At 41.0% G+C, this 23,564-nt stretch overlaps 1 protein-coding gene across 10 annotated transcripts in view; it reads right to left on the bottom strand.

Moving 5' to 3' along the window:
• Window positions 1-2,704: 2,704 nt before the first annotated feature.
• The window catches only part of R3HDM1 (R3H domain containing 1), a 49,627-nt gene continuing 28,767 nt past the window's right edge, over window positions 2,705-23,564 (bottom strand). For 6 of the 10 annotated variants that reach the window (XM_066323155.1, XM_066323161.1, XM_066323156.1 and 3 more), the window contains 12 exons: window positions 23,166-23,267; window positions 19,712-19,933; window positions 19,136-19,256; window positions 14,297-14,451; window positions 13,600-13,748; window positions 11,381-11,484; window positions 10,606-10,773; window positions 7,178-7,347; window positions 6,818-6,968; window positions 5,488-5,567; window positions 4,622-4,706; window positions 2,705-3,591 (listed from right to left, as the gene is read on the bottom strand). In XM_066323155.1, the coding sequence (XP_066179252.1) occupies window positions 3,245-3,591; window positions 4,622-4,706; window positions 5,488-5,567; window positions 6,818-6,968; window positions 7,178-7,347; window positions 10,606-10,773; window positions 11,381-11,484; window positions 13,600-13,748; window positions 14,297-14,451; window positions 19,136-19,256; window positions 19,712-19,933; window positions 23,166-23,267 (1,854 nt within the window). In that variant the 3' untranslated portion in view covers window positions 2,705-3,244. The remainder of the gene's footprint in view (window positions 3,592-4,621; window positions 4,707-5,487; window positions 5,568-6,817; window positions 6,969-7,177; window positions 7,348-10,605; window positions 10,774-11,380; window positions 11,485-13,599; window positions 13,749-14,296; window positions 14,452-19,135; window positions 19,257-19,711; window positions 19,934-23,165; window positions 23,268-23,564) is intronic. The other 4 variants (XM_066323158.1, XM_066323163.1, XM_066323160.1 and 1 more) reach the window with 3 other exon arrangements.

Raw genomic sequence — 23,564 nt, 5'->3', positions numbered from 1 at the left:
TCTGAGCTGTGCTGCAATGATCCACCCAATTCCAGCATCAGGCTCACCTGGTTTTGGGAGTCCTCAAAGAATGGGGCTTAAATTTATTTTCTTAAATTTTAATTATCTTTTTGACTGTAATATCAGAAATTATACAAAGTGTTCACAGTTCAGGGAGGCATTTTACAACATATGGTAATTAAAAATTGAAATCAAGAAAGAGTAGCTTTTGGTGGAGTAGGTAATGGCTGCATTTGTTCAGCTTTTCTGCTTATTCTTCCAGTGCTTTTCCTTGGTTCTGAAACTTAAGACACACTCTCAGTAAAACAAAACATATTATATTGCTGCAATGGAAGTCCCCACTTAATTCCTTTTGCCACTATTTGCTTTCAAAATAGCTTTAATGGTAAATGAGAGGAAGCTGAAATACACTGGAGTACTAGGAGATTTGTTGAGAACATAAGAAGGCATTTTACATGCATCTATTTCATGCATAAAGTGCTTTTATTTGCTTTCTAGACTCTGATCCAAATCCGTGGAACAAATGCAGTGCCAAGGGTTTTGCACATAGTGCCTGGGCTTATGTCATTTAAGGAGCCAGAAGAGGCAGAGGGGTAGAAAGGCCAGGAAGGTATCAACTGTCTTGGGTAGATGAGTTTGGATCCTGTTTGCTTACTAGAGAAATCCAGCAATAAACACAACTGTGAAGTGGAAATATTTTAATACTTTCCCCACTGTAGACAGCAGCAGCCTCTGACAGTGCCAAAGTCCTGGGAATTGTCCCTGTGTGGCTCAGATCAGCAGATCCAGATAAAAATAAATTAACAAAACTGTCCCTGTTTAACACAGAAGAAATCATACTCAGAAAGGATGGCAGACCTGTAGTAACTGGAAAGGATCAGTTTCTGGAGTAGAATAGGGCTGGCTTATCCTATGTTTAAACTTTTTCTTCCAGTGCAACTGACATTCAAGTTTACAACTTCCTTGATAAAAATGAAGTATTTTCTGTGCTTTGTTCCTAATCAGTGTATCTCTCCTTTCCCATTGTTTGGGCTGCATCATCCATGCTCACCTCACATTACCTTTTCCTTCTGTGTTTGTTATGAGGGCAGTTTATGAAATGCACCAAGCCATGCAACGTCCTTTGGAAAGGGTTTGATTTGATGCAGGATTTAGTGCTGGGGTCACTCAGAAGAGATGGAAACCCTCAGTTACGGCCTGCCTTTCCTACACCTTGGAAGGATCTTGTAGTGGAATGAGTTCATGACAGGAGACACCTGTGCCTACAGCCCTTTAATCTCTTAGCTCCTTTTACAGGATTAGACCCTAATCCTAAACCAGCATGGCAATCAGCAAGAGGCAGTCACGTTGTCTATTCAGAGCAGGGCTAATTGATAAACTGGCCCTTTTACCAACTTTGGCCTTGGGTGCAGTAAACTGCAGAGCAGCCCAAGGAGCAGCAAGAAACACCCTCAGTCAGGCACAACTGGAATGCCAAGTACCATCCTTTTAGAAAAGCAGACTGGAATGAGTAGATTTGTCTTTCACCTGGAGGCTTGAAGCTGAACATCCTCCCCTTTGTTTTAGGGCAGCATCTAAGTTTATCTTTAGTAAATACCTGTTGCTACAGCATTTCACAGAATCAAGTCCCATAAAATTAATTTATTAGGCTACATTATTCCCAGACGGTCAGTTTTCTTAGTTTTCCTCCAAGTACCTCATCACTGTTTGGGTGTTCAGGGATAGAATAATTTGTATAAACAATGAAAATTAATTCTGGTTTAGGCAACTTAATTCTTCACCTTTACCCCTGTAAAATGTTTTTAAACACAAAGTTCACCTTGAGTTTCCTCTTTCAGAAGTCACAAATGCACAAAATGAAACCTTTATGACCAAGCACTTGCTTGTCTACACAGCAAACCAGTTCCTGAGGTAAAAATAAAATATCAAGAGCAGTCCCTTACAGTACCTGATTAATTTCTCTTTTTTACTTATATAGAGAAATATTTAAATATTATGAAGGGCTGGATAACATAAATGCCAGAAGAGGAACAGCAGGTGTTTTTTAAGAGGTCCTAATAAATATTATTTATTTTATGTGGGTTTAAGTTCTTTTCTCACATTTGGAAGGATCCCAGCCATTAATACGAGTTCATCCAGGTCTCAGAAGACTCCTAGAAGCTTAAACAAGTGCACTGAGAAAGTTTGTGTTTGTAAACATTTATTCTTTTGAACTGAAAAAGGCTTGCATCAGCACACATTGTACAGACTTGCAAATTACACAAGTTGAAAAAGTTTTGTTTCATTTATGTGCAATGAATCTTTAATGTCCAGTGAGCATCTGCAAATGATGAAAACTTAAACCATTAAAAAGGTTTCCAGCACTTATCAAACACAATTATCTTAGCGTGAAAAGGAAGAGAAAGAGACCCATACTGGTGGGAACACAATTAAAGTGCAAATATTTTGACACTTGTATGAAGATACCTAAAGTATCTTCACACTTTTGTTAAAAAGAAGTATTAAAATGTGATTCAGTGAACATTCTTTGTAACCTATTCATAATCCCCTTCTAGCAATTATTAAACTTGCTGGATCAGAAGCAAATTCTTCAAGGGCACAAACTTGTAATTTCTTTTGACATTTTTTGAATGTATTGCAAAACACAAGGACCACTTAAGAAGTTGGTTACCAAAATGATATTCTTTTTTTCTTAGAAAAAAAGAGGAAAAAAAGAAAGAAAAATTAAAAAACACACAAGGGACAAAGAACAGGTTAACTTGAAGATCTCGGGTAGTTTGGTAGAAAATGAATATAATTCCTTAGAATGGTTCTCTTTTCCCCTCCACCAATCCTCAGGGTCCTGCCTTGGAATGGACAGCTGTGTGCTGGCTGTGAAAAGGGATTATAAAATACAAATCTGCATATGGATTTTTATGAACATCTGCTGTACAATAGAACTTTGGATCTGATACAAGATTTCAAAAATATAAAACAAAACTACTATAAAAGTAGGGGACATTTCAGCAGCATTCCTTACAGAAAGCTGCCTGTCGCAAAGATGATTCCTTGCTATCGTCTGGGATTAACTCCGTCAATTTTTTTCTTCATCTTGCTGGATTCACCGGGTTCTTTATTCTTCAGTGGCAAATGTCACGTGACAAAACATCCCAGGAGTCTCTATGGAGAGAACAGAAACCCCATGCCATCAAACCGATCGAGGAGGGAGGACACGGAAGCAGTAAAGGCCCAGTGTCCAGCGGCGTCACTGCGAGCTGGCCCTCTCCAGGACGTGGAAGTCGTAGTGCTTCTTGCTGCTCCTGAGGCGGAAGTTGCCGACGGCGGCGCCGCTCTGTCTCCTGAGCGCGCTCTGCGCCGCGGCCATGCTGGGGAAGGTGGCCAGCACCGTGTAGGTGGAGGCCAAGTCCCCGGCCCGCGAGGGCTCCGAGCCGTCCCCGCAGAGCCGCCGCTGCTGCTGCGCCTGCAGGCACTGCGCGTCCCGCAGCCACCGGATCTTGGCGCCCACCTTCAACAGTTCCCCAAAGAGCTTCTCCGCTTCCGTACGAGTTATGCCTTCTGGCAGCTCTGTGATTTCTAGGACTTTACCCACAACTGAAAGAAGAGAAACGAGGGATCTGAATTGGTTATTGCACTTAATCATACAACACCCGAAATTAAAAATTTCATACTTGTATCTCCAGCTGGCTGATATCAAGCCCACAGGCTTTGCCTTCCGGATATTCTAGAGAGCCTTTGGTCTCACATTTAGCACTGCTCACAAATACTATTTGCTTACTTGTACAAGTGTGCAAGTAAAAGCTGGGAATACAAGGAGGGTCCTCAGAACAAAGAGGGGAAAATAATAAAATCATCAACAACTCATTTTGAAGCAGGTTTCAGAACTCACTATAGCATCTCACTGGCCTTGCCTGGTCACACTTCACCCATCACCATGCCAAAAAAACAAGTCTGTCTTATCTCAAAAAAAAAATCCTTTCCACTAAATTGTTAGAAAAAACTGATTTTTCTGTAACTTTCTGTGAAGAGTTGACAGTAGGTAGCAAAAATTATTTCCAGTAAAGGCATTAAGATAGATGCCATCAGATTTTATTTGGACGACATCTTTACCAATTCCAACAAGCTAACCTGTAGATCTCCTAGTCTGTCTCCCAAATCCGTGTATTTATATATGTTAGAATGGGAAAAACTAAAAACCAAAAAGCACAAACTAATGTGCTTATATTTTGTGCAGATAATATATTAATGTGCAAATAATTTGTGGTTTATGTCTGATTCCTCTTGTTACACCAGTAAAAGGAAGCAAGGGTGTGTGTAATTAATATTTAATGTAACAGTATCACACAACTCAGGTCCAGTAAACTGGACCTCTTTTAGTACTCTCCAATCCTGAACTTCTCTAGTCTTTTCTCCAGCTTTCAAAACTACACTTCTGCCATTTAACTTCTGTCTTCCCCTCTCCATGTCTTCCTCTCCATCCTTTTGTTTCCAATGTTTGCCATGTCCATTTCTGTCCAGTTACTCTTCACTCTGGCCCTTCTCACCTGTGCTTTTCTTGTACATTCCCAGCCCATCACCACAATTCATTTTTCTGGAGGACTGTGTCAGTCAGCAATATACCTACCTGGTTCTCCCGCACCAAGATCTGCTGAAGCAGCCTTCTTTGCTGGTTTCTTCCCCCTGTTTCCATGTCTGTTTCCAGGCTGACACTGGCAAGATTGACATAAAGGGTGTACTTTAATGACAATCCATCAGGATCTTAAAATTCCCAGTCACCTCAGTGAAAAGCAGTGCAGAGGAATGTCTGAAAAACAGCCTGCACTACACCATGGGACAGAGAAGATTTTCACATCCAATTTCAGTTATTGAGTTTGATAAATCCTACAGGCAGGCACATTCAATCCTTCACTGCAGAAGAGAGGAAGGCAATGATGGGGAGGAAAAATCACCTTCTATCTTGGAAGAACATTCCCCTGCCCCAGCCATCACATCCTCTAGCTGGCATTGGGTAGAACTGAGCAAGGTAGAGGCAGGGGGGGTTATGTGTCCCAAAAATTAGAGGGAAAGACTTTTCAACTTTGCTAATACCAATGTTTTGGGTTTGTTTTTCTTACAAGGAACAAAGCCACTCTTTGTTTAGAAATTACCACATGTATTTTTTTTAATGGTTACCTGAATAGAAGAAAATAGTTCTAGCAAAGGGGTCCCCTTTAGCTTTTTGAATTAGCAAGTGAATTGCTTAAAATAAAAAAAAATCATCATCTACACTGTGCCTAATAGGCAAAGTTCAGATAAATGTTTCTCACTTTTTTAATACAACAAACAATAACAACGGGGAATACTGACACAGAATAAAACTTATTGCAAAGCAAGCACCTTCCACTCCATTACTCTCCAGGTGCCAGAACACATTCCCCTGTTCAGGGTGGCTGTAATGGTAGTCCTGAATTGCTTTTTTTCATTGTTGCCATGAGATTGTTCTTTTAGTACCTGTTGGCTTGTTACTTGTCCACGTAATAAAGATGGATTGTACTGCAGGGGTTGGCCAAGCAATGGGTATCTGGCATCTCCTTAAAAAGAAAGGTAATTAGAAGGGTTTTTCTGTTACAGGAAATCTTCCTCCAAATCCCTCTCTCACTGAATGTTACACAGAAGAGAAGGAAGAACTGCTGAGCACAAAGCTGAGTGTCTGGCTGGCGTAACAAACTCAGAGCTGCCCTGACTCCATCAGTGTCAGCCACGTCCTGATCCCAAGGTGAAAAGGTACAAACTTTCTGCTATTTAGGGATTACACTCAGAGTTTTTCTTCACTGCAGTCTTAGGTAAGTCCTTTTATTTCAAAATGAGCTTAGTAAGTCTAAAGCTCCTCTCAGCATGCTAATTTAGTAATTTTCATGGTTATAGCCCTGATTAGAGCCAGGTCCCTCTACAGATTTCTATTTGTTGCAAGGATGCACACAGACAATGCACTAGAAGTTTTCAGTAATCATAGCAGATTAAGGGAGCTTCAAACAGGCCACCTGGAATTTTTACAACAACAGAATACAAAGCAATGACAAAGATTATGCAACAAATAAGACAAAGACAAGAAAATAAGGTTCTCTTTATCACTAAGAGAGACATACAGAATTTTCTGTAAGTTTTGCATTAAAGTAAATCTTTCTGAAAAATGGACCTGTTAATTTTGAGATAGGGAATTTTACCAGGATACTTTTGCTCAGTGACAAAAGATGTTTATATCACTGTATTTTAAACATTATCAACTATCCCATCTTCTGAAACCCCCCCATTTTTTGTTTTCCTGTTCACATGGCAGCAGAGGATTGAAATTCTTCTGCAAGGAATTTTCTGTGTCTTTGGGTGGGTCCTATCTGAAATACTAACTGAGGTACAGTCCTGGCTAGAGCCTCCATCCCACCATACTTGCTTCTACAGTGGAATGGAGAATACATGCTTAGGCAGTGGTGCAATTCAGTGCATTATCAGCTAATGATTTGTGCTTATTAACACTTGAAGCTAAATTCTAGCAAATATTTTATTAATATTTGCAATGCTGAAACGGGAAATTTGAGAAAGCCAGTGTGCTAGAGAAACACATTAATGAGGAGATGAAAAGCCTTTGAAGATATGGGGGACACTATCAGTGCAGAGTGATAAGGTGAAATTTTAAATGATGTTTGAGTGAATAATTTTGGTGGTTCTGCTTCAACAGCAATACTACTAAAGTGAGCCACAACTCATCAGAAAATCCTCATCTAACTTGTATTTTAAAACATTCAAACAGAAATCACACACACATTTTAGTTAACTGAAAATATACCTTGTCCAGGGACAAAAGGTCTAGAAAACTGGGACACAATAGAAAGAGGTGTCAGTGTGGGACGGATGTTCTTCATGTTTGACAGCTGGGCTGGTGCTGGTGACTGGTCTGGTGAGGTGACAGGGCTGGCCAGCTGAGGACTATGCTGCAGCTGGAATAAACAACACATCAGTGCTTCAAAAAGTACTACTTGAACAAGCTGAAAAGCATCCACAGCCTTCCAAGATTTAAATGAAGTTAAAATAGCTCTACTAAGCATCACCAGAGCAAGATTTTTATTCCTCAAAAAGAACTTTTGAAAATAGACAGAATTTACGCATATTTTAAATCACCGTGGAGAAGCAAACCAGCACGTCCTACCTGTGCAGCACCGTCTAAAGTGCTGAGTTCCGTGGCCTTGTGCCCGCGGGGGTGATCACAGTAGTACTTGCCGGGTTTCCTCTGCGGCGGTGACGGGTTCCGCGGCGCGGCGCCGCCGGGCACATTGAGCTGCATCATCACCACCCCCCCGGCGGGCGGGGGCGCTACGGCTGCAACACAGGGAGCCACAGGGCACCGTCAGCGCACGGCACGGCACGGCACGGCCCTGAGCACACACGGCACGGCACGGCACAGCCCTGGGCACACACGGGCCCTCGGCACAGCCTGGGCTCTGGGCACACACGGGCCCTGGGCACACACGGCACAGCCTGGGCCCTGGGCACACACGGGCCCTGGGCACACACGGCACAGCCTGGGCTCTGGGCACACACGGCACAGCCTGGGCTCTCGGCACACACGGGCCCTGGGCACACATGGCACAGCCTGGGCCCTGGGCACACACGGGCCCTCGGCACACACGGCACAGCCTGGCACACACGGCACAGCCTGGCACACACGGCACAGCCTGGCACACACGGCACAGCCTGGCACACACAGGCTCTGGGCACACACGGCACGCAGGAAGGCACCAAGGAAAGGGAAAGTAACACACGGAATATAGTTTGCTAAAGCAGCTGCTGATTCTAGAAAACTAGAGCAGTGTCTTCCTTACAGTTACATTTCCACTATCAGCTACACCTGCAATAGTTAACTTAGAGAGGGCTGCTTCCCAGAACAAGAGCCACTGAAACTCACTGCTGAGAATGTTTTTGAAAGAAATCATCCTATTTATTAGTAGCTGACAGTATTCAACATTCACTGCAGTGTTTATCAGAGCACCATGTTGCAGAATGCAATACTAAGCGAAAATATGCTTCATTTAAAAACAGAAGTTTCCTAGTTAGTCTTACATGATCTACAGCAATGCAGACTCAAAATGTTTTCTCTCATAGGACAGCAGAGATCAGAAAGACCTGGGATCAAGCTTTAGTCTAGGCAAGCTTACCCTCACAAGTTCTCCCTTAGGAATGTTTTGCTGAGTAGACACTGCAAACTGATCCCCACACTTGGGTAGCCACAGAAACTCTGAAGTCTGGGCAGAACACCTGAACATCCAGCACTGTTCCACAAGGTTGCCCACCAGGAGCTGTAAGGAGAGGCTGTCCAAGAGACAAACCATCTCCCATCTCTGCTCCAGGTAATTTATGCAATGCCCTTTTTATTTGTAAATGGTTGTTTGCAATTTCCTTCTCTGCTCTACCCTCTTTTTACAGCATTTCTCAGAAACCATGATTAAAACACAGTTTAAACATCATTTCAACATCCATCTTTAAAGCAGGATTCTGCAGTCTTCTCAATTTGCTGCCACATCATAACACCAAAATACAAATTATAAAATGCATTCATCTGGTGTTTTTCATAATGGACTATTATTTTCACTAAAAGAAAGAGACTTCTTCAAAAATCAAACCAAACAATGTAGAATAGGAAACTCATAACATTAAAACTACATTAGCTTTTGTAAATTTCGCAATTGTAAATTAGCTTTTGTAAATCTGGAAATATTTATTATATGGGTAACTGAATCAACAATGTTTTCACATCTATAATTTCTTTTTAATGGCAAGAAGTTTTACCCAGGTGTTACAGGTTGCCATCAAAGCATCAGGCCAGCCTTAGCAGAGGACATAAATTAGAGTCCCTGTAAGAGCCACATTGTGAATATTTCTGTTTTGTTGCACAGCAGGATAAAATACAGCTCTGTTTACGACTGCTACAAAATCCCAATAGTATATACAACACAACAGTTTTCCACTGGTAAAGCCATAAACTTCTCTAGTCTCTCCATGTAAACCTGAGATATACCAAACACCTATATACAGACTATGTCTAACACACAAAAATGGCTTCCATTTTACTATTATATGCATATGCTTATATATTTTATGAATTATAGTAATTTACATCTTACAGGTTTATATACAGTATTTCACTCTAGCATACTTTTTGACTTATCTCTGTGAGAATGGAACACCCAACAAAAACATGTTTGTCTTTCAGAAACGTCTACAGCATCATCTCTACAAGAGTGTCAATCTAAAATGCAATTTAAACTGCAAAAGAAAACTTTATACATTCAGAAAACCGTGTTTTTTCTTTTGCTTCTAGTTTCCCAGCATTTCAGGAAATGAAAATAAATGGAATTCTTCTGCTAACCAAGTATCCTGACACAATGAAGTGTCATAGAGTGCATAAGTCAGTTTGCAGACACTTTATGACCTGCCAAATCCCTTGAGAAGGGAAACTCAGAAATCCTTCAAAGCCTCCCAGCTTTACAGTCTGGTCCCCTGTAACACAACTCTGTCTGGGGACTGTTCACTGCCCTGCCTCAGAGGCCTTCATTCAGCATCTCAGTGTCTTCACTTACTGAAAAGCACAAGTTTGGGTTTATTCCCCAGAACTGCTCCCCCATAGAGGATCTCCTCCTTCCTGAAGCTTCATTAAACCCCAGTGTACAGGTCTGAACCCGGCCATCAAAACTGCACCAAACCAGCACTCCCAGCATAGACAGGAGGGCAGAAAAACAAACTAGTGCAAGGCCCACTTTAGACACCTGAAATGACAATCTTCCAGAATCAAAGCCAAACAAACTTGTAGCAAAATGGAAACCAAACCAAACCTGCCCATGAACTGCTAATCCAGCTGTCTTGCCACTTAAGTGCATGTTATCTATTTACTAATAAATAAGTTTAAAAAATCTTCAATGTTTATAAGAAACACCACATCTGTAGCAGAATCTAGGGTTGTTTAATCTAGTGTTTGCTTGTGAAATACTGAGAGAACAGAATTTGAGATTACCCCTCTTTTACCAACCAAGCCTTTAATGTATGGAATTCCCTAACAGTAGATAAAGACAGTGCCACTGTGGTCACAGGATTGTTCTGTAATCTCTTGTTTGGTGGTCAACCCTCCTGCTCTGATTTTCCTGACCAGTCCATCAGTTTTATGGTTGGACCTTCAGAGTTTGAAGTGTTTGGATATTAACATTTATAAAGGTTTCATGGATTGACAAGATCTATGTCAACACTGCTTTCAAACACACTGAAGCTTCTGTTTACACACCTTCTAAAAATTACCCAAGTGTTTTGTAGATCAAAACCTTCTGAACCTGACTTAAATGTTTCTGCTGAGTTACATTTGAGCCACTGTTTCACTTAAATTGCAAGTTACCCACATTATTTTAAAAGATACAATAATTTAAAAAGATTTTAAAAGATATAATACATTACAGATGAAGAATTAAAAATAAAAAATCAGAGATGGCACTCAAGTTGCAGCTGTTCTAGCAGATAGCCATGAAAGCAATCTGGAAATTTACAGCAGGTTCTAGACAGAATGGCTTAGATGAAAATCCCAATAAAATATACCTTTTTTTGGCTGCATGATGGAAAGACCAGTGGGTGAACTTTTACATGATGAGGGTGGAGACATTATGCTGTAGTGCACAATGGAAGCAGCCTGCTGTGGCTTTGACTTGGATGAAGGTGGCAATAATGTAGGAGGTGATGGCTTCTGACTTGAATGGTTGCTATAAACTATGAAAGTAAAAGCAGTAAATAAGGCTGCCATAAAAACAAAACACTCCACACAGCTTAGAAGTACTATCAGCTTTCCAGAAAGTCAAAAAGCAACCCCACAATGCTCAGTTTTCAAACTCCTCTCAAGACGTCTTAAGAAATTTCCTGCTCCTACTCTGTTAACTGAAATCTAGAATGGTTCTTAAGCAGAAGGGCCAAGTATGCTGCTTCCAAAATGTACCTTGCTCCTGTCAAACAGAAACCCAAATCTGGAAGTTTTCAGACCCATCTGGCTGCTCAGGAAAGGATGGAAGTGATTCTGCTGCCAGTGTATGGTTCACATGTCTGTCTTACCTCACCAGTAGATGTGCAAGGCATTATGATATATGGGATTGGATTTTAAGAAAATAACTCGAGATATTTTCAAGATTAAAAAAACATTGAGATTTCAAATGAATCTGCCTCAGGGTTAAAAATGGAAAATAAGTTCAAAAATGGAACAAAACAGGAAATAGAATACAGCATTTAATTCTAAATCCAATCCTTAATAGCAAATATCAAATCACCTAGCACAGTAATACCAGACATTTTTTAAGCTTATCAATAAAAACTTTGTTCACCCAACCTGCACACTGCTGTCCTTGAAGCTGCTGTGAGTTGCACGGTGATGATGTTCTAGGAAACTGTATCTGCTCTGATCCAGGAGGCTGCAAATATCCTACAGATGAACTGTAATAATAAAAAAAGAACATGACTAACAGGTATTTATGTTACATTCATTTAATCACAACTTCTGCATTTGCTGTCTACATGTACTGCAAATCACTGAGCTTTTGTTTATTTCAAATCAGTAATATTCCCACCTACCCCTGAATTCATTCATTCTGCAGAAGACTGAAGCTTCCCACCTCTTCCTTAGCAAAAACACATGTCCTGCCTACACTGAGAAACTGTATTAATTCACCTATTTTGATAGTCTATTTTTGTGTCCATAATTCCACATCAGCATAAAGACATGCAGCATAATAATAATAATAATAATAATAATAATAATAATAATAATAATAATATAAAGAAGACATTTTGTTGTCTTGGTCACTTAAGCAGAATTAGGTCTCAGTTAAGTGATGCCCACAGCCCCTGCCATGAGGATTTGGGATGCAGTCCCTCAGTGACAGCCCAGGGAGGGGATGGCTTTTCCAGTGGGGTGTGGGAAATGGAACAGGACTCCAGGGGAAATAAACAACCATTCAGCTGTTTGCAGAATGCAGGAAAAGGACTACTTTAAAAGTTTATTTATGCCAGGTAGTTTTTCAGGATAATCAGAAGAAAACCAGGTAACAGACACAGATTCTATTATATCACTAATATCCGATTGGTGGACCATAATCAGAACAGTGCATACAGAATCCTGTACTATCACATGAACATTCTAAGAATAAAACAATTCCTTCAAATTGTGGGGGACAAAAAGTAGGTTTAATCCTCTCAGATCTCCTATTTTTACCTATGTTGTCAAAAGTTCCATCCTTTGTCCCATAGGTCACATACATAATTTTAATTTAAAGATTCCCTTCCGTTAAAGCAGGCAAAACCAAGTGAAAACTAACACAGATGCTCTCACACAGCTTCTGATCTGCCTACTGATTCTAGTTCTCAGCAGTGACCTGTAGGTTTGACACTCAGCTCCTGCAGAACAGCATTCTGCTTTCCTTGTTCAAGTGCTGCAGCGTAACTATTCTGATGAAAGCAAGATGCTGTCATTGCTTGCTAGTTTGCTCTGAATTCCTAATAAATGACAAGGACATTCTAAATTACACAAAAGATCAAGCAACCAAACTTAATTCAAGAAAAGTCTGGAATTAAGCCTACCTGTGACTTCCCTGAATCTCAAATATAGCAACTACAGAAAAGGATTAAAAAACCTTCAGATCCAAAGAACAGCAATTCAGATTTAAGTGGAGGAAACCATGCAGCGATGACACAAATACTACTGAAGTCTGCACTCTCAAAAGGATGAGCAAGCTTCAAACTGATGCTGCTTGTTTCAAAGTTCCCAGGTATTTTTAAATGCTGCACATTTGTAAGTTCAAAAAAACTCAAGAAAGAAAAACTTGTAACAAGCATTAATCCTAATGAATTCTCCTAGGTACTTGCCTATCTGTTCTCAAATAGACTGCTTTGGGGACACAGATGTATATTCAGGGAGGGCTGTACATGCAGACCAATTTGCTGCTACCAAGGCAGGTTAAAAAAAAGAAAAAAAAAAAAAGAAAAAAGAAAAAAAAAAAAAAGAAAGAAAAAAGAAAAAAAGGTTATTTATCAAACAAAAGCCAAGTTTCTATACTTGTTTTACAGCCAGTTTGGTGCCAGCAGGCCTCATCTACAATACAAAGTAAGCTAAACCTTTTCTATACAAAGTTCCAAAAAAGAAGTCAGCCTTTTTCTGGGGTTCAAATTATTTTTCCTCTACACATTATTAATGTAATATCTTTGACAAAAGAAGTGAATATGGATAGTCATCCTAAATATTACTGCAGAAAGACTGAGCTGCTGAGCACACTGGTGTTTCATGGGTAAGAAACAGAATGCAGAAAATTTAAGAGGTGGAACTGCAGTAAAAGTATTGCTGAAAGTGCTATGGAGACAATGTTTTCCAACAAGTATGTCACAGTTAAAGCAGTACTGCTTGCTTCACTTAATTGCGTAAGAGCAAGAATAGAGTGCCTCTAAGTCTGCCTTTAAAATAATAGTTTTAGTATCTGCAGCACTAAAAGCAGATCCTGACAGTTCTTCCAAAGCCACTAAGCCAGTGCTGAGAAATGAAGTACCAGTTAAACTCACCTGAGGTTGTTCTGTTGGCCTGATGGAATGACACTGTAGTAGACTGGCATTCCTGTGCTGGGCAGGCCTTGGCTGGACTGACTGGGGATGAGAACAGGCTGCTGATATGTCTGCTGGGGCACTGCTTGGGAACCTTGAGGCACCGAAACCTGCAACGGGCCACACTGTAAGATTTCCTCCTGCAGACAATGTTTCTGCCTCTTGACCATCACCCAGCTGATAAAAGAATTTTAAAATAACCCCAGAAACTGAAAGATCTCCTGGAGATCTTTCTCTAAAGACAGAAGAATGGTGATAACAGTACCTAAAAGAACAGTGCTGTATTAAAAAAAATTCTTTAAATCTTTTTCCCCCCAAATGGAAATGTTGGCTCCAAGGGACTCCGTGAATTAACAAGGTATTTTCTCTACAATAGAAAGTGGGGTGGTGGGAAGGAAACCTTCCAAGTTTTTCTTCCCACCCTCTGAACTGCAACTGACACAGCACTTGGCTTCAACAGGACTAGAACTTGTGCACTTGTGACACTTTCTTCTCACTTCAGTTGTGGGTTTGTATCTTTAACTTCTGTCCCCAAAGTCACCTGTGACACCTGCTTGCAGCTTTCTACTATTTCTACCATAAAGCAAAGGATTTAAAGAAAACCCCAACATGCAAACCCACAGAAGAGTCATTGGAAAGTTACAAGAACATTACCCACCTGATAAGATGGCACTGAAGGATATGGAACAATCACACCTTGAATTTGATTCCCAATGTTGTTGTGTTGGCCACTGACTAGATTTTGATTCTGAGACTGCTGAACTCCAACTAAACCCTGGTAGTTTTGCTGCTGGTTGGGCAAAATCTGGTAACCTGAAATTATATATTTAAATCTTACTTTGAAATAATGAACACATTTTAAGCACAGTTGCCTATGCGAAAATACACGTGTAGCATTTTCCAATGGCTTGTTTAATCTGTCAGCTTCACAACAGTTGAACTTACCATGCATATAAAAAGAAGCCAACATTAAAATTAATGGATTTACTCATTTGGATTCAGCGTGAACTATTATCCCATACTGTTTGCAATGCTGCTCCCACATGCGTGCACTATTCATTTACACTCTGGCTTACATGCATTAACACCTTGATTGGACAGGTGGAAGCTGGAAGCACTTGAACAAAGCATGCTAGACAGGATCAAACCCAGTTCATTGTCTGCTACTGTGAACAAGGCCATTCCAGGTACTTCGGTCTGAAAATTCTACATGTGCAAAATTCAGCTCGGACCTCAGGTGCCCCAGGGGTTAGAGCATCTTGACTGCAATTCAAAACTAAATTAGACTTCAGGAAAATTTGCATAAGGCATATGTGCAAATCCTTTGAAAAGGGACAATTTCTTTTGAAATCTGTAATGCTAAAACCAACTGGGGACTGAGAAAATTCTTCTTAGTTCAAGCCATGTTGGTACATAGTGGAAGATGTTTTATATTCAAAATTATCTTAGGGATACAAATAAGGATTTTCATATTCACCCCTCTATAGTGTCTCTAAACCAATTTATTATTGCTTAAACTGGTATCCTCTCATATTTAAAAAAAACCCCAAAAAACAAAAAACAAACCTTCAAACCCCCATCCCCACCCTGCCCCAACCCCCAAACCAAAACATCTCAAGCATGAGTGCCAAACAAGAAATTTGTGCATTTATAAAGTCCAATCTAAACTCCCCCTTTCCTCCTTTTTTTAAAAAGCATTTAGCAGGTAACTGCTGCCATGATCCAAACACATGCAGGACACAAGTTCTTTTTCTCTCATGTTCTGTCATACAGGTGTGCACTACTTACCACATCAGCAAACCCCCAGCACAGTCAGTGTTTCTGAGACAAAGCCAGTTATCCCCCCAGAATAACAAAACTGGGCTTGTCAAGATGCACTGACGGCAAGAAGAGTCTGTGTTTGAGTTGGACACATTCACAGCCCACTGACCTTGACATTCCCCATGCTCCCTACCTTGGCAAGGAACTATAATACAGCAAATTTAGCTGCAAAAACTCACTTGGGTTTTCTTTAAACTGTGCTAAAAAAAGGCTTGGTCTATTCTGCAAGTAATTCAGTTAACATGAAACACCTTTTTGTGAGCAGCAGCCACCGATGTTCATTGATTTCATCCACACAGGGTACAATGAACATTGTGCACTAACAGCCTCAGCAGGCTCTCTATAGAAACTGCAACAATGAACACTAAGAGAAGACTGTTAATATAATCAAATATTGCTTCAGAAAATTAAAGGGAAGAAGGTTCAGTTTGTTAAAACCAAGACAGCTATTCATTAGGAAACACACAACACACTATAAATATTTTCAGAGGACTAGACAAAACTTCAGAACAATACATGCTTGAAATAGGATTAGTACTTAGAATTTTTAATAACTTCAGTTTGAACTGTGCACAAAATGCCCTTCATATCTGTAATATACAAAATGCTTCAACATACTTTGTTATAAAACAATCTGTGGCCCCTAAAAGCAGCAGAATGGGAAGTTGTGGTGTGACAGACCCCATCAGTGCCCCTGCACTCTGAACCCCTCATGTCCCAGAAATTGCAGTGGAGCTGTGAGTAGTTCTGCAGCCTTTTCTGGCACTTGCAGAGACAGACACAATCAATTCTGCAAGCAGAGGGAACTGGAACAATACAAATTGGCTGCCACGAAGGTTTCCCAGAGCGTTCCAAAGAATGCTCTATTTTTAGCTGCAGTTTCACCTCTGCATAGAGTGGGCTGACAGAAATGCAGCACTCAGCACAAACCCCACACCTGCCACAGCAGATTGTCCCATTACAAAGAATTACTCTGGAACTGGAGGTAAAAAACAGGAGCAGGTTTCTTCACATTTACATAACTCAAAAGAAATCACAGTTAATAGAAGAAAAGTTAACTCTCAGAATATAGAAATACATTTTCTGAATAATGCATTAGGAGTGAAAAACAGTGTTTATTGAAGAAGAGGAAAGCAAATACAACCACTTGGTTAATAAGCTGGGAGTTGATGAGCTTGGTTATGACTATTACAACTACTGTTACAACTGGAGTAGTTTTAACCCTGGCTTGTGAAGCAGGAGCCAGTTGAACTGCAGCTGATGTTCCTACAGGAACTGTAGCTCAGACTGGATTTTTAAACAACCTGCAGTTAGGTCTTGTGGTAACTGGGCTCACATTACCATGGCAATCAGAAATGCTTTTTTCTTAAGAAGAGGTTTCTTCTCCCAACATCTTTTGGGCAACAAAAGCATTTTTATTAAAAGTGAACCCCCCCCAATATTTCACCTGAAACCGCTTTAAAAAGGAAGCCAGGAAGCAGCTGAAAAAGAGACCGGTTCACTGTGAGAAATGTAAACCTCTCAGACAGTGTTACGGCCCCGAATCCAACAGCTCATCAATAAAGTCAGGCCACTCCTCAACATTAGACCAGAAGTGGCTCCACAGTTGCCATACCCTCAGAAGCTGTCATCTTTTATGTGAATTTATGTTTGCAAAGTTATTTCATAGTTAGTAATCACCTTCTGAGATGAACAAACCCCATGGCTTTTATGTAACGCAAGATTTGTAACTCTTATTTTTGCCCAGGCACTTTGCTGTATGAGCCAAGTAACGTGGTGCCTTTGGCTCAAAACCACACATTACTCAATAAGCATCAACCACTTCAGGTGTAGCTTTGTGTCAAATTAATACAAATATCAATGATTTAAAATAAATTACAAGGGAGAGAATTTTCAAATCACTATCTTATGAGGCGTTTCCAGAACAGATAACAAGACATGGAACCATCCACTTCTAAAATGCAGATTCAGATTTGTCTATAAAGCATTTAATGAGAACCAGCAATGGCTGGAGAGCAGTTTCGAGATTTTCAGTTGATTATGCAGTTTCTGGTAAGATCCTTCTTTCTCCCATTAGTGCTGGTGAACACCAAGTAACCAAACACTGAATAGAATTATTGGCTGGACCATGCCCATACTACCTAAACATGATCCCTTGATGTCAGAGTGCAGGTACAGGGGACATGACCAAAGCAGTAGAGCAGCTGCCTGCACAGCTTGCTTATTTTATTTCTTCCAGGACAGAGAGGGAGTTCACTTGCTGAACTTCTCACCCACAGGCAGTGAAATTCAGTTAAAATATAAAGAGCTAAAAACATGCAAGAAGGGAACTTACCTAATAGCAACCAGTTCATCCCTTTGCACCTTATTACCCCGTGCTTTCCAATTCAGACGGGTTTGTTTGGGTACAAATGTACACTGAGCTCTCTGAGTTGGGGAGTTTGTGTGTTACTCACACAGGGTGTCCCCACAGTGGGAAGTAATTCCCTTGAGCCTCAGACTTTTTGCTATTAAGTAGTCTAGGTATTAAAAATTCTAAGGAAAGCAGGTTGTGTAATACAGTTGGGTAACACATCTCTAACACCAGTGGATAACATAAGTTGCAAAACCAAGTAATTTATTTTCCTTTGAAGGAAATCTTTGTGAACTGAACCCTGAATAACTCCATCAAGTGTTGCTACTATTGGAGCACTCCTAGAAGTACAGAAGAGGAGCCATCCCTCTTACATGCTGCTTCGTAAGATATAAATAAATCCAGTTTCTATTTGTAAAAGCTGATCTTCCACCCTGTTTCTGTAGAGCAACACATAAGCTGGGGGCAGGGGAAGGAATTAAAAAGACTCTCCTGAAGGAAACCCAGAAGGAGGTTATGTATTCAACTAAAAGCTGGTATAAAAGCCTGGTCTTTAAGGATCTCTGCCTCCAAACATCACTAGTTACTTCTGAAGGTTTTGACCGTGAGTCAAGGTATTACTGAGAAGTAAATTTGTTTCAGGAATACAGATCTTATTGAAGAAGTCATAACAATATTTAGAAGTACAAGCTGTCAGAATAATGGTAGCCTACAGTTAAAATCTGTAAGGAAAAAGAGATAAGAAAGGAAGGAGATGGAAATGAAGCTTGCTAACATTCAAAGGAGGGTACACCTCATACAGCTGAACAGTCTTTACTAAAACAGGTAACCACGTAAGTCCCATTATATATTCCATCCAATACCCTGATACCTTTAATCACAGGACAGAAAGACAGAGTAAAACAGTATCACCAGTATCTTCTGCACAGCACTCTTTTTATGCCACAGCATCTAAGATTATGATCTTTACCGTAGAACTTTCACTTAAGGTACATCTCTTTAATGGTACATAATTTAAAGGTACTAATTTATTTTACTTTGCAAGTTAAGCAAGTTATTAGTTACTAAGTCATAAATTTTTAAAATTATTTTAAACTCCCTATAATTAAAGTTACAGCATGAGCCACTCAAAGGAATGGCTTGAATCCCAAGTTTCATACACAAGTGCCTCATATTTTTCCACCTCAGGTTAGTTTCACTTTGTATTCTACATTTGATCCTCTACTTTATGTGAAATTTTACAGCAAAATAAGTTTAAAGTGAGAAAGTGGAAGAAAAACCACCTCAAGTGTTGTAATGAAATGCTGAAAGAGTAGAACAAACCTGTCTGCTGGCCAGGCTGGGGCAGGGCCTGGTTCTGCTGGGTGCTGTAATGCACAGACACAGGGCGGTACTGCTGGCTGGAGTGCGGGTACTGGCTGGGGCTACAGTAACACGGTGGCATCTGCAAAGAACAACCAGAGGGTCACCACGGCATACAACTTTAGACAAATGCAAACTCCATAAAACAAAGATGGCAAAATTTATTAAAAGGTACAATGGATGTTAAATAGTTCAGTGATTCAAAAATCCCTTATTCTACATACATTCCCTCTATAAGAGCCAATTTCTCTACTTTCCTTGTCAAAGTAACAATCTCTAATTTCTACCAAGAGGCATTTGAGAGACAAGAAAACAATGCACAACGTGAGTTTTACCAGCCGTAAGTAAATAGGAAAGCCTCTGTGACTCTTCAAGTGAACTGAAGTCATTGATTACAAAACACACGCCCAGAAAAGAGCCCACCCCAGAAGAGAAGCAGAGCTGCAGCCCCACAGGGAGCCCCGGGCCGTCTGAGAAGGTCCGGAGCAGGAGAGCGCGGTCAGTTTTCCCCGCAGCTCTGGGGAGGAGCTGTGGTACCTGTGGCACGGGCTGCTGCACGAATCCCTGCTGCGGGAGCACGGGCTGCCCCACGGGGTGTGCGGGCTGCGCGGCGGGCGCGGCGCTCAGGATGTAGCCGGGCTGCTGCGGGGGCTGCAGCACCACGCCGGGCTGGAACAGCGCCGCGCCGGGCTCCGCGCCCTCGGCCGGGGGCTGCCGCGCCAGGCTCAGGTGGCTGAACTGCGAGCCCAGGTTGTCTTGCTGCAGGCGTGACAAAAACAGGAAAAACTACATTGGCAAATGCACGTCCAAGGAAAAAGAAAAAAAAAAACAGCCAAATACCTCAGTCAGTTTCAGACAGCACGTGTCACATTACTGGGCAGTAGCAACAGCAGCCAAAGAACAACAGCAAAGAATATGGAACAGTAGCAAATTATCTTCAGGGCTGACAGCAGGAGAGAACATCCATGTTCAGACTTCGCTATTTTCACTGCAAATATTTGCCTTTTGGATTACATCTGTCTTTATCTACTTACTGTGAGAATTCATTTGTCAAAATGAAAGTTCAGAATTTTTGTCACTAACATTTTCTGACTGGACCCCAAAACTTGAGTGCAAATATCTAACTCCAGTTAAAATCGCAGGATGCATTAGGATTGCTGAGGTAAAGTTTTGGATTTAAGAGTTTAACATAATGAGGTTCTAATCCTGAGTTAAAAGGTACATTCCTCTAACTGAGTTATTATCCTACATGCAAAGATTAATTATCTTTTAATCTGAAATCAAGTAACCACAGAGAAATGTGTTCTGGTGGTTACCCTCTGTCTGTGGTTTATTAACATCTGAAAGGATGGCACTGATTGCACTGAGCTCTGCACGGGTACTGGGCAATCTCGAATTTCTGTTGCTGTAACCCCAAACTCCTTTTCTTAACAAGCAATTCGGCATCCAATTAGCAACATCCCAGAAATCAGAAGTGATCACTGACTAGTATTGCTTTTTTTTTGCTAAACAGGAAGATTTGGTTCAAACTTTGAAAATGGACTCTCCAAATGTGCAGGAACATTAAAACTATTTCAAGATCACTTGGTCTTAGATCATCCTTAGACAGGAATTAATCAAGAACAAGTAAGTGCAAGCTTCATCTTTTACTGATTAGCTACAGTCACATTTTAAGATATTATGATTTTTTCATTTCCAGCTAAAGATATTCTTAATTACTGCCAGAAATATGAATTTGCACCTAAAACCTAATTTAGTATATCTTTAGTATGTATTTAGTACATCTTAAAAAGCCTTATTTTCATTAGATAATAATCTGGTTTTGGTATTTCATTCCTTAATGATGCCTATTAAATGCAACTATAATACTTTTCTGCATTGGGTTTTACCTTCTGCCTTTCCAAATCCTGAGTCTGAAAAGGAGATACTGCACGTGAGTTTGTCTTAATTCTAAGTAAGCCTGAAGTACAAACCCAGGCCACACCACACTGATTTCTGTTACACTACCAGTGTAAGTAAAATCTGACGTGGTTGCTTTGTCCTGCAGTGACAGGTGTGGTTCAAGCAGGACTCAGCCCTGGAATGGCATTCCCAATAAATGGAGAAAACACTCTCCTGGTGCCAACTACAGAGGTGTTACACTTGGATTACAATCCAACACCATCAATTCTTTTCATTATGTTACATAAGTTGCCATCAGCAGGAATAATTTTTGAAACTGCCAGGGCACTTAGTACTGGAACCCATTTCCTGAATGTGAAATGCTTTGAAATTACTACAAACAGGAAGGATTTTTTTTCTCTGCTTTAGACACCTATTCAAACTCTCAACTTCCAAAGCAACAACTCTATTGAATTTAGCTAAAACTGTACTTACTGTAAGACATTACTGATTAATGTTGAAAATTAGCTATTGTACAACACTGTGGTGAGTTACCCTTGGCTGGCTCCTAAGTGCCCCCCCCAAGTCACTCCATCCTTCCTCTCATCCTTAGCAATACAGGGGAAGAAGGTATGATGAAAGGCTTATGGGTCAAGAAAAAGGCAGGAAAATCATTCACCAATAACCAGGAAGATTAAATTTATTTACGCCAGTTAATAGCAGAGTAGGATAGTGAGAAATAAAAGCAAAACTAAGACCAGCTTCCCTCAACCCCAGTGCTTCTTCCCAGACTCAATTTCACCCCAAATCTTCTACCTCCTCCTCCAAGTATCACAAGGGATGGAGAATAGGGCTTGTGACTAGTTCCCAGTCATGTCTCTACTGCTCCTTCCTCTTCACCCTTGTGGTCCAGATGGGCTCTTACACACAGGATACCATCCTTCACAAACCTCTTCAATGTGGGTTCTCCCCAAGGGCTGAAGTCCTTCAGGAGTAGAGTGCCCTAGTGTGGGTCCTAGCAGAAAACCTGCCCCTGAAGGGCTCCTCTCCATGGGCTACAGCTCCTGCCAGGAGCCTGCTCCTGTAGGCTCCAGCTTCCTTCAGAGCACCTGTGGGATGCTCCAAAGGCTGCAGGGTGGATATCTACTCCACCATGGCCCTTCATGGGCTTCAAGGGGACAATCTGCTTCACAAGAACCCCCTCCCCAGGCTGCAGGCCCTGCTCTGTACCTGCAGCACCTCCTTGCTTTCCTCCCTCTGGCCTCGATATCTGCAGAGCTGTTTCTCCCTCCTGTCCCCCACACCCTTTTCCAAGCACATTCAGAGGTGCCACCAGTGTGAATGAGTGACTCAGCTTGGGCTGTGCAGGGTCAGCCCTGGAGCTGCCTGAAATGGGCTCTGTCCAATGTGGGGCAGCTGCCAGTGTCTTCTCCCAGGAGCCATCCCTGCAGCACCCTGCTCCAAAACCTTGCCACATGAACTCAACACAAACATGCACTCAGTGAGTATCACAGCAGACTTTGACCTGGACTCCAGTTCAGATTTTCCCTGGGATAACAACTCTCCTTTACTAAGCTCCAGTTTCACTTTGTGTGGCTTTTCTTCTTCTTTTTTCCCTGTTTTTGATAGACTAACATATTTTATTTCCAGCTTCTACTTATTAAACAATAGATTCTAGAGAAGTGAGTGTGTTCAAAGTTCTACCAAAGAGGCTACAAAATAGTAACCAGAAAAAAAAAATCAGAGCGGCTGATCGCTCAGAATGTATTAAGGTTCAGCAGAAGAGTGAGCAGACAAGGAAACAATAAGAAACAATAGAAAGAGGTTAATCCAGACATAAAAAGGTACTGACTGGCTAATGAAACAGCACTGAAAAACTTCCTTTACAAAGGGAAAGGGAAATAATGTATCTCAAAATATAGAGCTATAAAGATATAGCCTTAATTGCACATATTCCTGCTGAACATGAAATGTTCCCATCTCAGGTGCTGTGTCACTGTGATTGAAAGCCAGTCACTACCCTGGTGTCACAGCAGCCCAAGAGCCAAGGCAAGGTGAGCAGGCAGCAGAGATGAGCCTGTGCAGGGAGCAGAGAAGAGAAGTGTAATACCACAGAGTATTGCTGTGCAGAGGAGGCTGGCAGGAGCGGGGGTGGGTACGACACTGCAGAGTACTGGACAGGCTGGGAGGAGGGCTGCAGAGCCCGCAGAGGCTGCAGAAATAACAGGGTTATGAACAAGGTTAACACCACAGTAAGGGAAGTGAAAACAAGGCTTTTGTAACACAGAAAAGCAACTGTGCCCCAGAAGAGCAACTCGCTCCACTCTCAAAAACAGAATGGATACTTCTTTTTTCTAAAGCTTAAAACTGCATAGAATGAAAACAGAACTCTGAATATCTCAGTCTCCCAAAAGATATCCACTGCTTTATTTGTTATACATTATATTAGCTATGTCAGCAAATTGCTTCTACTTGACATTTACTGTTACCTTCAAAGAGACTAAAAACT

Source organism: Sylvia atricapilla, chromosome 7 (assembly GCF_009819655.1).
Source record: "Sylvia atricapilla isolate bSylAtr1 chromosome 7, bSylAtr1.pri, whole genome shotgun sequence".
Taxonomy (NCBI): domain Eukaryota; kingdom Metazoa; phylum Chordata; class Aves; order Passeriformes; family Sylviidae; genus Sylvia; species Sylvia atricapilla.
The sequence above is the reverse complement of the archived record's forward strand: the minus strand, read 5'-3'. Positions and strand labels throughout refer to the sequence as shown.